Consider the following 17,407-nt stretch of genomic DNA (forward strand, 5'->3'; position numbering starts at 1 on the left):
TCCTCCAAGAGTTCCATAAAATGTGCTCACAAATCTGCTGTGACCTAATATTAGCTGCATTTCATTAATTTCAGTTAATGAAAGAAAAATTTAATTTGTATAGGCTTTCTAAACTTGTGAAATATTCAAACATATTAATGTATAGGCTTTCTAAACTTGTGAAATGTTCAAACATATTAAAAGTCATGATTTTTCTTTAGGTATTGTTTGTATAGTCGATGGAAGAACGAGACATACCAACAGTATGCCAAATTACTTCGGAAAAGAGGTGAAAGTTTAAAGAAGATTAAATCTATCATGAAAAGAGTGAGCAAAGAAAATATAAAACCTGCTGGAAGACTGATTGGTAAACTGACGCATAGTACCCCTGGATTCCTATTTGACTATGTGAGTAGATTATTAGTTATATTTTATGGCTTGAGGAATATGTTATACATGTGGTGATTTTGTAATAATTGGTTTGTAAAAATTATTCCTTGCGTAGTTTTAAACAATGATGAGCATAAGTTGAATTTCAAATTTTCATAAAGTTTTCTTGTTTCCTCATTGTAAATTGTCATTCACGCCAACTCAAAACACATTAGTAACAACCACAGTAAAATTCTGATAACCACCCATCTGCGACTATTTTAAGATTTATATCCCTTTTAAATGTGCCACCTTTTTAAAAAAAAATTCATTTTCTCTAGTGAGGGCATGAGTGGTATGATTAAAAAAAGTCATTGTCTATACTCACATATACTGGACTTTTTTCTATTATTAAGTAGAAAGGAAAAAGTATGCTAATAAGTTGCCAAATGTGTGTATTTATATATATGCACCAGTTAGTGTTTCTGTCAGGTAGGATTGGAAAATTGTAAAGATGACATAAGGTGGTAAAATTAAGAAATATATTTGGGAAGTTTAAGTATGACTTTGTATCCTGTCAGAGAAAAAATAGAATTTTCCCTGAATGAGGATTACTTCTTTTAAACATTTTTCTGTTAAAAATGATACATACTGGAGGAATGGCTGAATGATATCCTCTTATTTAATATGGAAATAGTTACTGTGATCAACAAAATTAATGGAATATCTTTTTTTTCAGGTATTGCTGCAAATTCAGATATATGACAATCTCATTGGACCAGTTGTGGACTCATTAAAATACCTTACTAGCCTCTCTTACGATGTACTAGGTTACTGTCTAGTAGAGTCAATGGCCTCAGCTGATCGTGCTTGCTTTAAATATGATGGCACTTCGATATCAGCCTGGCTCCAAAGTCTTTCAAAGTTCTGTGGTGCTATCTTCAAGAAGTATAATATAGAACTCACTGGTCTACTGCAGTATGTTGCTAATCAACTGAAATCTCAAAAAAGGTTGGTGTAGTACAAAATGTAAACATCTTGCTCTAATTGTATAGCCATTTATTAATTATAAACTACTGACCCTTTAAATATTATGGACAACCCTAATGATTGCATGTAAAGTCATGGAAGCATAAACTCATGAGAAATATATTGTGATGGATTATCATAAATTAGAAAGTTGTATTTCTTCAAAAGGTTATTTACCTCGAGGACTTTTTTGTTTTATGTTATTGGAATTCCCTATGTTGTGCTAAGTATAATTTGTATTTATTTCTTGAGAATTATTTTCCAAAAGCATAATGATGTATTTCCATTTGATGCCTCAAAATATTTTTGTAAAATGTGCCAGAAGAATGAGATCTCATATAGTAATGAGGTTAGCAATTTTGTGTGTTTACTCCTTATTCATTTGTTTTCCTGCCAGTCAAGTAAGATCTGGATATCCATAATTTTATTGCACAAAATGTAATTAATTTAATTATTTGTATCCCTAAAATCACTCTGGCTTCCTTTTCACTCTTACTGTATTCATGATTGTACTCATATTGATTAAATAATACTAATTCATTCAATTATTGTGTGTAGCAAGTACTAAAAAGTAGAAGATGTAGTATTTTAATGCTGAAATAATTATCTTACATCTTCATCTATCCTCTTTCATAATTTCTCCTGCAAGTGACAGCAGCTTTTATATTATGTGACAAAAATTGTCTTTTCAGTTTTGACATTAAGCTCTGTGAAACACGTCATAGTTTGAGGAAACCTTTTATAGTCATAAAGCTGATTACACAATAAGAGGGTAATACCAGAAGTACCCGACCCAACAAAGGAAACAAAAATTTTCGAAAAAAATGTATTTATTTTTCAACATAATCTTCTTTCAGCTCTATATACTTATCCCAGCAATGTTCAATAAGTTCAATACTTTTCATATAATAAAAACTCTCTTGGTCCTCGAAATAGCCATGAACTGCTGACATCACTTCTTCAAGGTGGGAAAATCTTAAACCACCGAGCCATTTTTTCAAGTTTGGGAACAGAAATAATCTGTGGGGGCTAAATCTGGCAAATAGGGTGCATGAAGTAGCCATTCAAACTTTAATTCATGAATTTTGGCCAATGCAAAAATGGATTTGTGAGCTGGTGTATTGTCTTGATGAAACAACACTTTTTTAGCCAACTGCGGCCGCTTTTGCTTAATTTCTTCGCTCAAATGTTGCAATAAGTTCATATATTACTCGCCGTTGATAGTTTTTCCTTTTTCAAGATAGTCAATGAAAATTATCCCAAAAAACCAACGCTATGACCTTGCCTGCAGATGCAACAGTCTTCACGTTCTTTGGAGCCTGTTCTCCCTTTTGCATCCATTGTTTTGATTTTTCTTTTGTCTCGAGTGTGAAGTAATGGACCCATGGTTCATCCATGGTTTTGAAACCGTGCAAAATTCTACTTTTTTGCTGTGAAACTTCGTTAAACACTAAATTGAAACATCTTCACGACACTGGTTTTGTTTGTGTGTGAGCAAATGCGGCACCCATCTTGCACACCCCTTTCTCATGTCCAAAGTTTCAGTTAATATGCAATGTACCGCACTTTTTGAAATGCCTACTAAGCCTTCTAGCTCACGCACTTTTTCAGTCTACGATCATCCAGTATCACTTGGTGGATTTTCTTCACCATTTCTGGAGTCGTCACCTCATTTGGTTGACCAATGCCATGCTCATCTTGACAGCTCATACGGCCTCATTTAAACTCTGCTACCCAATATTTTACTGATGTAAACAAAGGAGCAGATTCACCCGTAGTAGAATCCGGTTCAGCTTTTATATTGGTTGGGCTGAGGCCTTTCAAATAAAAGTATTGTATCAAATAACGATGACCAATTTTCATCATTTTCACAAATTCACTGAAGATATTCTCTATTAATGGCTGCCAAGTAAATACTAAACAACATGGCGTCTTCAAACTTGAAACGTGCTTTATAGATTGCGTACTTTCTAATACAGTAATATATTTCAAACAACTACTGCCATCTCTAGGTCAGACCGGGTACTTATGGGACCACCCTCGTATTAGCACACGTATAATGATGGATGGCATTGAGGTTACCTAAATACATACGGAATACATGGGTATTCTTGTGATTTCATTGACCGATGCCCACTGTACCAAACTGAACTAATAATGATTCTCATCTTTTTCTCAGCTTGGATTTGCTCATTCTAAAAGAAATTGTTCAAAAAATGGCTGGGATTGAAGCTGCTGAAGAGATGACTCCAGAGCAACTGGATGCAATGGCTGGTGGAGAACTTTTGAAAGCAGAGGTAATTAGTTGATTATTACTTTTCCTTCGATGTATTTATATTGGATTAATATTGTTTCTTGTGTGGTCACAAACCATGTCTAGTTTGTGTGTTCATGTTTTGGCAGTGCATATTTTTTTCATTGCTATTAAAATCCTTTCTTGGTTGTCATAATGGGATCACTTCCAAGTGTAGTATTTCATCCACGGGATAAATCATGATACCTGAGAGTCATCTTATGCACAAAATATTAATGATATATTTCTTCCCACCCTTCCTCTACTTCCTGAAATGCTACCTACCTCTCAACCACTCATTGTTCTGGTAAGCCTGCAGTGTTCACAGCAGTCACCTCCCCTAATAGCTATTAATTTTACCTATGCCAGAAAATATGAGTTTAAAAAAATTCAAAATAAAAACTCAAAACAAAATTTAAAACACTTTATTCCTTTTGTAAGAGGAAGTGTGTCAATATTTGTGAACACATGTACTTGATCATTGAATGAAAATAATTTGAAATTATTAGTAATACATTTGCATACTTTTTATTTAGGCATTAATTTTCATAATTTCTTGTTCTGTAAAGAGTCATACATTTCTTACTTCAAGTATTAAATGGGCATAATAAAGGAGACTTTTTGTGAAGTTTTTGTAGATATGTTTGACAGGGTAAGGGAATTACTAAAAACTGGAAACTTTTGAAACACTTGGAGAATTTATTTTGGCCTCTGAAAAATTATGGGGTCATTATAAAAACTGTACAATATAATGCACACATTCTTTTTTGGACACAATTATTAAGTTGCAAATTTTTTACACGATTATTTCCATCTCATTGCCACCAGAAATAAGCTTTATTCAGATTTTCTCATTTAAAATGCAGTCGTAAATTGTTGCAATAATCAAGGTCAACATATTTAATGAAAATGAGGCATGATGCCCAAAAATGTCAATTTGGTGACTATCATGGTTTTCATACTTGTAGCTGAAATTTATGATCCAGCAGCTGCCTGTGGGAATAGCCTTAGGAATGATGTCAATCATATCCTGACACAGATTATAGTCGATCACATAAAAAAATTACAGCATTTGGAGAAGACAAAATTCATTGAGCAGATATTATCTTAAAAGAGATTGCAATGCTTATTTTTCCTGCATTACTGTCATTCCTTTGTAATACTGCAAGCAATGGAATACACTCTTTCTCATTTATATTTAGCCATTTGTGTTCTTTTGCACTTAACTTTAACTAGTGGTTTCTTATATCCTGGAATCATTGGTACGCAAAAGTGCTACATTAAAAATGCTAGTAATAACTCCCTCATTGATGCACTTTAATCATGAGGATTTAAACTAAGCAAACATTAGTGAAATAAGCATGTATCTGCACGCATTCATTTGAGATAATTTATGTACCTGCGGATGTATAAATTGACTACATCAAAGAAATTTTCAAAAATATCACTTTGTATCTAAGATCTTAAGGTATAAGATTAATATATATAATTATTTCTGATTGTAATTTTTTATAATTAAAAATATAGTTCTCTCAAATATAAAAGTTAAAGATTTTCATCTTTTTGACATTGGCCGTACTGGAAAATCTCTTGTTTTTCTGTGGTATGGTCACCTACACAATGTCAGAGGCTAGTTTTGTTATGTTAAATTATTATGTTAATATAAATAGTCAATCGATAGTTTAAAAGTTTTAGGTAACAGTACATTTCTCCAGTTCTTCTATCGCATGTATCTTTAAAATTATTTTTGTGTGAAAAAAGTTAGTCACTTTCTGATGTTTTAAATGTAGCAACACAAGGGCACTAACAGTGTGATTTTATACTGAATAGTTGTAGAAAACAGTATAAGAATAACTTAAAAGAGTATTCCAAAGTTGCATAACCAAAATTTCTCTTCAAACTAAATGAATGCATTGGTGATGTGAAAATAATGTCATTGCTAAGAGGGTGATTTTAGTCCTTACACTTAGATTCAAATTGTTTGGAACTATGTTTTAAATTAGTTTTATTTTCTTTCCCACTCTCATGCAATCTGTATATGAACATTTACATTTATTTATAACATATTTACATAATTTTTATGATAATTTTAAGTGCAAGTATTTACTTGAACTTTTGATACAATCCTGATAAATGAATAATTATTAAAAATAAAAACTTTTTTTCTGATAGGCGGGATACTTCAGTCAAGTGAGAAACACAAAAAAGTCATCGCAGAGGCTTAAGGAAGCCTTAGGGGAGCAGAACCTTGCTGTTGCCCTCTGTCTACTAATGGCACAACAGAGATATTGTGTTGTGTATAGGGAAACAGAAAACAGTCATCTGAAACTTGTGGGAAAATTATATGATCAGGTATGTGTTTTTATCCTCGTGGTGACTTGGAATATTTCTCCGTTTGGTTTCATAACACACAGCTAGATATTTGGCCTTTGTGCATTATTCTTTATTAATTAATGCCATATTACACACAATGTAAACTTTCTGCTTTAGGCTTTTAGCCAGTAAAAAGTGTGCATTATTTCCTAATTTAGGGAGTCCATGAAAACTTCTTAATTTTTACAACTGTACCTAGTCTTTGATTTTTTTGTATATTTCTCTCATGCTTCTTCAATCAAATCAACTGACAAAATATTTAGTGCATGAGCCACCTCTTTTTTCATGCCTCATTTGCTTTAAGTAAATACGGTAACACCCCCTATTTGGACTTTTCAAAGGGACCCCGGGAAAAAATTTAAAATGCAGGAAAATTCAATTAGCAGGAAAAGGAGAATTTGCATTTTTACATGCTTTATTACTTAAGTCATTGTCTATAGTATCATCATCACAAATAACAGCAATTGGAATAACCTCATCGCAGTCAATATAAATTCCTGCCTTCTTTTCAAGTATTTATATATTGTAGAATCCTTAACTTGCTTCCTTGTTGATGATATGCATTGTAAAACATTCATTACAAGTTGATATAGCAACTCCTAATGGCTGAAGATTCTTACTTCGATCTGCATTTGTGGTTAATAAGATAGTAAGCACCCCTCCATGACATAGTCTCAGGAGCTCAGCGTTTTTGCTGGCAGCACATTAAGGGAAACTGCTTTCACAAAACGAATTGTTGTGACTGACCTTGACCTTCCCAGATGACAACAATGAATTTCTAGAACGCATAATGATTGCTCACACTAAGCTCAGCTAGCGGAAGAAATGCATACTGTGTGAGCTCCACCAACCGCAGCACTATTCTGGTTATTTTTGGGTACTCCCTCTCAAATTGTTTCCCTCCTCTGCTCATGTGACAAGCACACTACACATCTCTTGTGCCAAATATTTTTTATTTGCAGCTGGGGAATTTAGGCATGGAAAATGCCTACTTTATAATCTGGAGGGTCTAATTTTGAACTTCTCCTTGGCATTTCGGAAATAGCTCCGTATTTGTTGAATAACCAGTGAATGAGATCTAAATGGAAATTCAAGTGATTTTCCTTCCCTCCATTCTTTTTATATATAACATAAGAATCAAGTGTATAGATCAAGAAGGTGCCGGAATATCTTCAACTAATATTTCTTCATCCTCCTCCTTGCTGTACTATACATCACCATATACTGGTTTGATAGGTCAACTCCTCCCATGGAGTTATTGTACTTCACAATGGAAAGAAGTTTCTCCTTTGCCTTCATTTTCCTTCCCTATCTTGCACTGTCTTTGTTCTAGCATCATGGATGCTGCTCACTACCCAATCATCCCTCTTGTCCTTTCCCTTCAAAGCCCTCAATTTGTTTCTAAAGGCGGCTATAACATCTCCCATTTTCAACTTCATGTTCATAATAAATCTCGGCAATTTCTACTGGTTTGGTCTTACTTTCAGTTCCTATTTTATCAGTTTTGATAGTATGGTGAAATTTATGCAGTTCTGGACTAACGTAATAATTGTGTAGGCCTATCAGATAACCTTTATTCATTAACTTTTCTGATGGGTGTTAGCACAATCCGGGAGAGATGGGTAAAATGTCACATATCAACTCCTGTCACACAATTTATGAGTTCCGTATCCTCTCCTGTGTACCCTATCATATTTGAAACATATCTACTTTTTACTCGCATAACTTGAAAGGTTCAAGGTCAAAATGCAACCTTTTTTTTGGAATGTAGACCTTCCACCTTAGATGACCTTTCGAAAGTAAGAAACTTTAATTGATGGAAATATTTCCCTTGGGAATGAAGCTTTCCAAAATTTTTCTAATACAATGATCGAAGAAAGGCTTTATTTTGTTCAACTTTGGGGACACTTGTCACTAAATGCTTTATTAACTGCGAAATGCAGACATCTCTATAAGAGGAAAAACCGTTTCTCGCTCATTTATCATTTCCTAAAAAATGGGGTTTGCCAAGAGCCAGTTGCGGGTAAAATAACTGCCTATATTGGGGCTTATGTTTAATACCCTGCAACAGCTTTACTGCAAAAAACAAAGTCATTTTCTCCCTGCAGGTGTCAATCCAGTCTTAATCGCAGCCTTCCCTTTTCATTTACTGCTGCCCTCATCTTCTCTAAGCTCATTAAATTATACTAAACATTTTATTTATAAAATCATCGGGTAGTTTAGGTGCTCTATTAGCCATTTTATAGACAACTTTGACTGTGTGCTAAAAATTATAAACTATGCACTCTACAAAACTCTATGAAAGAAGCAAAAATAAAAGAGATCTAATGATTATAAGCTACTCTCTAACATAGAGTTATATGAAAAAGTCACCCATTCACTAAAAGGAGTTTTCCAAAATCAAAAATACACACCAATGGAAAGGGCAATGACAGCTATCAAGAATGAAGAACCCATTCAGGGGCAGTTAATTCAAGACCAGGGTGTCACAAGGTGGGAATAGCTAGCAATGGATAATACACATTCATCTGCTACACAGAAGGAACAAAACTCATAATGATATAGCAAAAAACACAAAAAGCACTACTAGAGCCTAATTTCCACTCAAAAGAAGAGAGGAAATCAATGAAAATTCAAATTTTCAAAGTGTATCATTAACTATTGGCTCTAAAGAACTGAGAAGGAACACCAAAAAAACACGGTCATTCGTCAAGAATACACACCATAACTAAATCCACTTCCCTTAGAAAAGTGACCAAGGTTGAGTGAAAGAAAAAGTACCATAAGGCATCTCTTTGTTTTGAAAAGATCATAAAACTTAAACAAAAGTAAAGAATTCCTGTGTGTCTACTGCTAACAACATTTAGTACAAAAAATTACACTAGATGGAAGAAGCATGCACGCCATGGGAAGGCCTGCATCTATCGATGCATTCCCCAATAGTGAAAAATCATTTTGTGGCATGTCTATAGCTACACTCCTTGTTTCAGTATCATCTCCGGACCATGCTTAAAGACATCCTCTCCATTAAACAGGTTAAGAGTTTTAGTAGTTCAAAATATTGTCACTGGTGGCAATTGACCTATGCCACTGCATTCAAATTCTTCCATAAAGCAGTTTGCATTGCTGTTCTCAATCATCTTTTTTAAAGTGTATGTATTCAAAACAAATTCAAAAGAGTTTTTTTGTTAAGGTTGATGTGCATTGGAAGCTTAGCATGACCAGAGCTCACGGACCACACAAAATCGCTCATCATATCGACTTCTAGTTATTACCGATGGTGATTTAATAATCACTCTTAGATAATTTCTATGACTCTGCAGTATATTATAACCAACAATGTAGGTATTTTATGTCATAGATATAAGGATAATTACTGGGAAACTTGAAATAATAATTTATCTTGCATTTTTATGACTTGGCAGAATATTCATTGCTATATTGTCATAATTGTATTGAAGGTTTCGGCAGTCAATCTCAATGAGGGCAATAGTTTGCTTTTAAAAAATTATTCAAAGACTGAAAATTTGAAATTTTATCTGAAAAATTTTAACTTGTAAATATTCACTTAAAATATTTCTTCAGGTCTACGGATGTTGTCATGTCTTATTTTTAGTCTTATTTCCAGTGTTAAATTACATGCTCTTAGCATTTGGCTACACAATGTTAATAAAAAATAGATATGGAAAACTTTTATTAAATGTGAACAAAACTGCAAAACTGATGAACTCCTATGAGCAGGTTATTAAGCTACTGCTTGAATTTGTCACTGCTACTATCTTGCATAAAACCTGGGTGCTTCTTGAATGTCATCTGTTGACTGACGGACTATGACCAAATATCACAGACACATACTTAGACCTCCATTGTTACTTCAGTCTTGCTTTAAATATCCTTTGAGTAGAAATGTAAATATCTAAAGATGTGTGACAGAAGTTATTTTTTTAATGCCACATTAAAATGACCATCACTAAAACCTGCCGCTCTCGCCAGGTTTTAGTGATGGTTATCTATTTAGTGTTTTGGCAGGAAACAGGTTTCAGAACATTTCTGTAGCATTTACATTATATAAACAATATTGACATTGTTTAAATATCCTCTTTGGTTCAAGATCAGACCTTGTCAACCAAATCATACTTTTTCAATTTACCAAGTTAGGCACTTTGAAGCATTTTGTTTATCACATTTCGTCTTTTGCCGTGATTAGAGGCCAACTTATTCTGCTGTTATAGTTCGTACTAAGCAGCTTTTCCAGTGATTGTCTCTGCTGAACTGACCATGTTAATTGAAAAGGGCAGATCCCTTGACATTCAGAACTTTAATTTGAACCTATTCACAAGCAGTGATGGTGCTGCAAACCAACCATAATGCTGTTATGCAGAAGATAAATAAGCTACAAAAAACATGTTCACATACAAATTACAAACCTCCGAGACATTTCATAGTATGTGGGCTTAGCTTAAAAATAGAGAGAGTAATTATAAAATTTCCATTCTTATTCAGATATTGAATCAATCACAATATTGAATCGCACTGTGGGTGCCTTGTGTAAGCATCAATACTATCCATTTATTTTGCATGTAAATTGTTGGACAATAAACTGTGCTTTGGGTATTACTGGTATTAAAATATTATTATTAAATGCCTTATTGTTTGTTTCAGGCTTCCCATAATTGCGAAATTGTTTGAATAACTTGGAAGCACATGGTTAATTGTTTTCAAAAAGTGAAAGTTTTGGAAGTCTAGCTGAAAAATGTCATTTTGGCAAAATAAAAAATCAAATAATGTAAACATAGGGTTTCATGTGCACTGGAATAGTAGGGTTGTTGATAGGGTCAAAAAATGTGTTTTATATAGTGGGAAACATAAGCTAATGGTGTAAATAAACTTTGCTCTGTTTAAAAATATTCAGCTACAAAACAAGGCAGCTTTTCAAAATACCCTAAAATTCTTTCCATCCTATATTGTCACCATTATTAGTATTTCAATGAGCAGTTTAGTTGTCTGCAGTCCACCATTCTTTCTTTGTCAATACTTCAAGTCATGACATCACTCCTATAGAGGTTGTAGAGGTCTTTCTATTTAATGTAACCTTTTGCAATTTTATTCCTTGGCTTCATGGTGCTTTCCCTTGCATATATAATGTTCCTAACAAATCCATTTCTTCTAAGGGTGTGGTTAAACCATAAGCTCAATATTGTATTTTCCTACTCTAGAATACCTGGGCACAAATTCTTTTACATTCAATTTTTGCCACCCTGAGATTAAAATGTAATTTGCTCAAGCATAGAATGACTTGAATGATGTTTTTTCCGTCTGCATCCTGAAAGTTCTGTATTTCAAATTAGCTAACTTGAGAAAAACATAAACTACACCCTGTAATGCCAATATTTGCAAATTTATAAATTTTTCACATTATGTGCATACATCGATTCCTTATCAACAGATATACTTGCATTTGTAAATTTTAAAAACAGTGGATATGATCTAAAATTGATTCATATGCTTGTTTTTATTTCCAGTGTCAAGACACCCTTGTCCAATTTGGGACGTTTCTCGCTTCCAGTTTAAGTGTTGAGGAGTATACAACCAAACTTCCATCCATCCACAGTATGCTTGCTGATTACCACATCCACACAGATGTGGCATTCTTCCTTGCCAGGCCTATGTTTACAAATGCTATAAATGTATGTATTGAATGTTATTGTTGTAGTCATTGGATAATTTCACAAGAAATTGCAAGATGTGTTGGTCGTCATTAGAATGGTGTCTATTAGCTTTTCATTTTAATAGTTCATAATTTGGTTACTTTTTCCAAAATTTGTAGCTGAAGTTTGATGCTCTGCGTAAGGCTGACCCCAATTGCAAAAAGATGTCTGCACAAGTCAGGTACCAGAAATATGTAGAGGCATCAGCAGAGGTAATGGGCCCAGTGGTGGAGTCAATTAGGCCCCTTCATCCCCCTAAAGTGTGGGAAGACATCTCTCCACAGTTTTTGGTCACTTTCTGGTCCTTGACAATGTACGATCTTCATGTACCAGTGGAAAGCTACCAAAAGGAGATTGCCAAAATCAAAGCTCTGCAAGCAATGGACAAGGATGCTGTAAGTAATCCAAGTGAATTTATTATCGAGTTCATATTTAAGAAAATATCCTGGGGTCAAAGAAGGGGTAGTTTTATTTATTATGAATGGCTGCAATGTTTTCCAAATGAGGTTTTGTTCTGCCATAATTACAATATTTACATTTAAATCTGTAAGCATTTTTTTGAAAGAATTTCAAAGTAGAGTATCCATTTTGGCTGTCTTTCTTATTGATAAAACAATCTAATTATAGAAATTGAGTGGGTAATGGGCAACCTTGGTCACTTGAAAAGATGTAGTACACAGAAACTAGTCAGTATTATAGAATCTATAAAGTGGAAAATCATGTTTTTCTCTGTTTCTGTTATAAAGTTAAATCTTGGAACTGGTGCTATAAAGCAGCTGGAGGAAAGCTAAATAGAATATTTGGATATTTTTTATGCTATGGTGGTGCTGGTAATTGTCTTCATTAAATATTCCTCCTAATGTGGTCAGCTATGGCAGTTCTTGATCAAATTATCATAAAAAATGATGGATAATATTAAAACAGTATGAAGTAGTACATTGCATAGCAAGATACGTATAGGTACTACATCTGCGGGGGTATTGTTTTAGTTAAATAAGGTACGTAATGATAATTTAAATGCAGCAGTGATATTGACTTTAAAAATTTGAATAAATTCATAAAACTTGCCTATAGGTCCTTCAACTCTGTTCCTTTATGCCAAATACATTCTTTGTAATGTTCATGTTTCAAGTTTTTATTAATGTTCTCTAAGCACTGTATATTACCATATATAGAGAACATCCTGAATGATAATGACAAATGTGTCTCATTCAATGTTGTATTTCTTTATTAGGTTTCAAATGAGTGAAGATTATTTGAGCAAAAATTAACTACTTAACTATCTCAACCTTGTTGGTATTTGATGTCAAATGATCAAGTTTTCTTAAAGGTACCTTAGAAGCTGTTTACTGAATAAAATGATAAAGATTGTTGAAAATACATGTTTGCAAATGAAATTTCCTTTTTATAGTGTTATGCTTTTTCTGGTATAGTTTTGTATATTTAATTTACAGTATGGCTCTGCAGGTAACAATAAGCAAATTGTATCTGTTCTATTGCTAGGTGCTCCTTTAATCTCAAGTGACTTAATTTGAATGATTTTCTCTACTGGGGTTGTAATTGGGTTCAATCCATACCAGGCTTTGAGTCAGGTGCACAATTTGTAATTTCATATTCCAAAGTACACTAATAGTTTATTTTTGAAATGATGATCTAACTCAAGGTAACTTGGTGCAAAGACATTGAACTACCAGTTTTGGTCATGAATATAAAAGATCATGAACCTGACAGTTTCTAAGCATTAAATGGTATATTAATGAATAATAAACCATGGGTGGCAGCCATCTTTGAAACTACATTTTAACATTGCCCTCTATGTCATGTAATAGTATGTGAATGCTTTATGAAGTCCCTGCTTATAATTCCTTATGGATTCATGCACTTAACTTTAACTAGTGGTTTCTCATTTCTTGGAATCATTGGTACGCAAAAGTGCTAGATTAAATATGCAAGTCATAACTCCCTCATTGATATACCTTGATCATGAGGATTTAAACTAAGCAAACATTGGTAAAAAAAATCATATATTAAGTATGTATTCATTTAACCACATATTTGTAAAGCAGTCTGATTTATCAGAATTATGATATGTCATACCCCACTAAGTTAAGTTTGTGTATTGACTATCTGTAACAGGTCTTTACCAATTGATTCAAATTGTAAAGTTCATCACTACCTTCGTATCTGAAATAGTTATTCTCCTTTTTCATGGCTAGATTTGACAAATTGGGATTTGTTTCTTGTATTAAAAAATCAATTCATTTATCAGGGATTCATTGGTATTTGCACAATTTTGAGTACATGGAAGTCCTATAATATTCTAAATATATATTTGTATTGATATTTAATCAGTTTATTGTTTTGCTGTGGTACGATTGATTTAAATTCCTACTCAAGTGACACAATGTCAAAATAGGACACCATTGATGTCATTGGCAAAAGGCATATGAATACCTTATGTACTAATCAGACCATATGCTACTGTAGTTGAACAGGAATGTACATGTGGTAAAATCTTTCATTTCATCATTTTATTTTGAGTACATATAAGTGAAGCACCAAGCAAAATGGCAATTTCTGGCCCAGATTTTCAAACTGATCACTGGGCACTATTGATAAAAGTGAGTGTTAACATAGATAGAACACAATCTGAAGGGCTGATTCCGTCAAAAGGATGAGAATGATGTTTCATCTGCTATGGAATTGGCCTATCTGCCCAATCTCAATTCCTGGGTCATGAGGAAGTATATTTTATTAGTTGATTTAAAAAATAATATATTGATCAGGAGGATGGTGACTCTTTATTTCTATTTTTTAGGCTGCTGGAGGGAAAGGAAAAAAGGAGCAGGAAAGGTATACAGCCCTTGTTGAGAAGCTGGAGGAAGAGCGTAAGAAGCAGCAGGAGCATGTTGAGAAAGTCATGGCTAGATTAAAGCAGGTATGATGAGCCTTTCTCAGTTCTATAATATATTTGGTTAAATATTATAACAAAAGTGGAAATTAAATACATATTCATTATTTCTTACTTGGTGGGTGTGTTTCATGATCTTTAAATAATATGACTTTCAGTCACCATTGGGATCTGTAGTAGTTTTAGGGGAAGCAACTGACTGCTAAGTTCATTTGTGCCAATGGGGATGGATGTGAAAGGAAGAGAGGCGAGAAACCAGTCATCGGCATTAGCCTACTCTAATTGAAAGGTGCCAAGGGGTTTGCAGGTCAATGTCCCATCTGACAGACGTCTTACTCACCCAAAGTGCTCTCCCCAAAGCACCTCAAGTAGGGATCAGGATATCACTGAAAAATATCTGTCGCCTCCAGGATTTGAATCTGGGCCCTCTTGTTGGGAAGCCATCATATTGGCCACCATACCATAGCAATCCCTTGTTGGATCAGTGAAAACCTCAGAAAGTTGACTAAGACATTCGTAAAAACATAAATTTAGCCATTTCAGAAAAATTCTTCTAACTATCCGGTTCATTTTATTGCTTATATTTGTTGACAGCTATTAAATACATTTTACATTACTTTACCCAACATTAATGTCATGGAATTTTCTAAGCCTAGAACAATCGCAAATGAATAAAAATTGGGCATTCAGCGTGGAAATAATTGGTTTAGACACTGATGGCTATTCTTCAATAGTTTTTACATATAATAATTGCACCTTTTTTACTAAGATATAAATTAAATTTTGTAGTTTATTTCTTTCAATTATAATGACACTTCCATGCATATTTCTTACTTGTTTGTTAATTATTGAAAAAATTAGGATGAAATATGCATTGAATTTGACATTAATATTGTATGGGTATTCCACACACTAACCTATCCTGCTGAGGCTAGCCACAAATATAGAAATGTACTTGGAAAATTTGTGTGTGTTTCATAAAAATGATCACAAACACCATATTTGAGGGTACCACATTGTATTGGCATTCCACATATCTGCTTACATTGAATTATACCTCTAAAAAGTATTCGCAAATGATCATGCATTTTGCCTTTATTTACTTCTGATTGTTTTTGATTGAACTCTGTTACATGTTGAATTTTGATAGCCTTTTAGTAAGCTTTTCATGATATTATTCTTCATTAGAATGAATGAATTATAAACAAATCCTACTGTGGCAGCTGGCACAAAAAATCCTGGAAACTGGAAAATTGAGTGTGATTATTTTTCATTGTGCAAGTGAAGTAAAATCCTGATTTAAAAAAAAAATCCACTCGCAGTCCTTCTTGGCCAAAATTATGACTTTGCCGAATGTGTGCACAATTATTTACCCATATGCATTGCCAAAAGTGAAATCTGTCCTAACTTCTCTCCTTGTCCATGCTGCTGTAAATTGTTACTTTTATCACTGCCAACCTATTAAAGGAACCTACATCTAGACAATATACTGCAGGAGGTATTAGGGCACCAGAGAGCCATTCATGCACATTACTATTTTGATCATGTACACAAACTCTCATACATGCACATGCCTACGTATTGCATGCAAAAATTGGTGGTTTTGACTAAATTATTAAATTTTGGTTTATAATAATAATATTTAGGTGCCTTGGTTCAATTTTCTTATATCAGCTGATGGAAGAATGAATGCTTGAATCTGTCAGAACTGGTGATTATCACTATTATTTTATCCTGGTGGTTGAATCTACCAGTATAAGTGGCGACATAATAATTCCTTCTTGTGTTGCAAGATAACTTGAGTATCCTGTGCATTTCTAAAAGTCTTGCCTTACCACTTAGTGAATCAGTAAGCTCCTAACCTCGAAAATACATCTCTCTTCTTGAAGCAATTGTTAACATTGAATATGAGGCATGATGCTCAAAAATATTGGCAAGTAAAACTTGATGGTTTACATATTTATAGTTGAAATTCATGACCCAACAACTGCCTGTAGGCATTGCATTGGGGTTGACCATCTCAAACATTTTCTACCACAGGTCCTACCAGAAGTATGTTATAGCCTATCACAGAAAAGTTACAGCATTTTGAAAAGATAGCACACATCCAATATTATCTTATAGGAGATTGCAAGGCATACTTGTCCAGCTTGCTTGTCATGCCTTTGTAATCCTACAAGTAATGGAATACACACTTTTATCATTTATATAGCTATAATTGTGTTCTTTTGCACTTAACTTTAACTGGTGGTTTCTTATGTCCTGGAATCATTGGTACGCAAAAGTGCTACAGTAAAAATGCTAGTAATAACTCCCTCATTGATGCACCTTAATCATGAGGATTTAAACTAAGCAAACATTAGTGAAACAAGCATATATCTACACACATTAATTTGAGTTTATGTACCTGAGGTTGCGTAAATTGACTACATCAAAGAAAGTTTTATAAATATCGTATTGTATATGAGGTCTTACAGTATAAGATTAAAATATATGCTACACTGTCCAATGAATATGGGAAATGAGGCCATAAAAACTTTATTTTGCAAAATTTAGTCTACATTGATTTTGTCCCCTTGAGGAAATATAGACATTTTAGGTCTTTGTGAAGTGTGATAGAAAGATAGATTTTGTCCCCTTCAAAGTACTCCCAATTCATTGTTATGCACTTATTCCATCTTCTTTTCCACTGTTTGTAACACCCTTGGAAGTCCTCAGCAGTTAGGCTTTTTAGATTTCTTGTCG

General features: G+C 33.6%; 1 protein-coding gene across 2 annotated transcripts in view; it reads left to right on the forward strand.

Moving 5' to 3' along the window:
- The window catches only part of tho2 (THO complex subunit 2-like protein), a 61,798-nt gene that overhangs the window by 11,783 nt on the left and 32,608 nt on the right, over nucleotides 1-17,407 (forward strand). For both annotated transcript variants that reach the window (XM_071596698.1, XM_071596699.1), the window contains exons 12-18: nucleotides 201-387; nucleotides 1,088-1,359; nucleotides 3,557-3,674; nucleotides 5,843-6,022; nucleotides 11,566-11,730; nucleotides 11,871-12,146; nucleotides 14,570-14,689. In XM_071596698.1, coding sequence (XP_071452799.1) covers nucleotides 201-387; nucleotides 1,088-1,359; nucleotides 3,557-3,674; nucleotides 5,843-6,022; nucleotides 11,566-11,730; nucleotides 11,871-12,146; nucleotides 14,570-14,689 — 1,318 coding nt within the window. The remainder of the gene's footprint in view (nucleotides 1-200; nucleotides 388-1,087; nucleotides 1,360-3,556; nucleotides 3,675-5,842; nucleotides 6,023-11,565; nucleotides 11,731-11,870; nucleotides 12,147-14,569; nucleotides 14,690-17,407) is intronic.

Source organism: Hetaerina americana, unplaced genomic scaffold (assembly GCF_022747635.1).
Source record: "Hetaerina americana unplaced genomic scaffold, ioHetAmer1.1.p SCAF_8, whole genome shotgun sequence".
Lineage (NCBI taxonomy): Eukaryota > Metazoa > Arthropoda > Insecta > Odonata > Calopterygidae > Hetaerina > Hetaerina americana.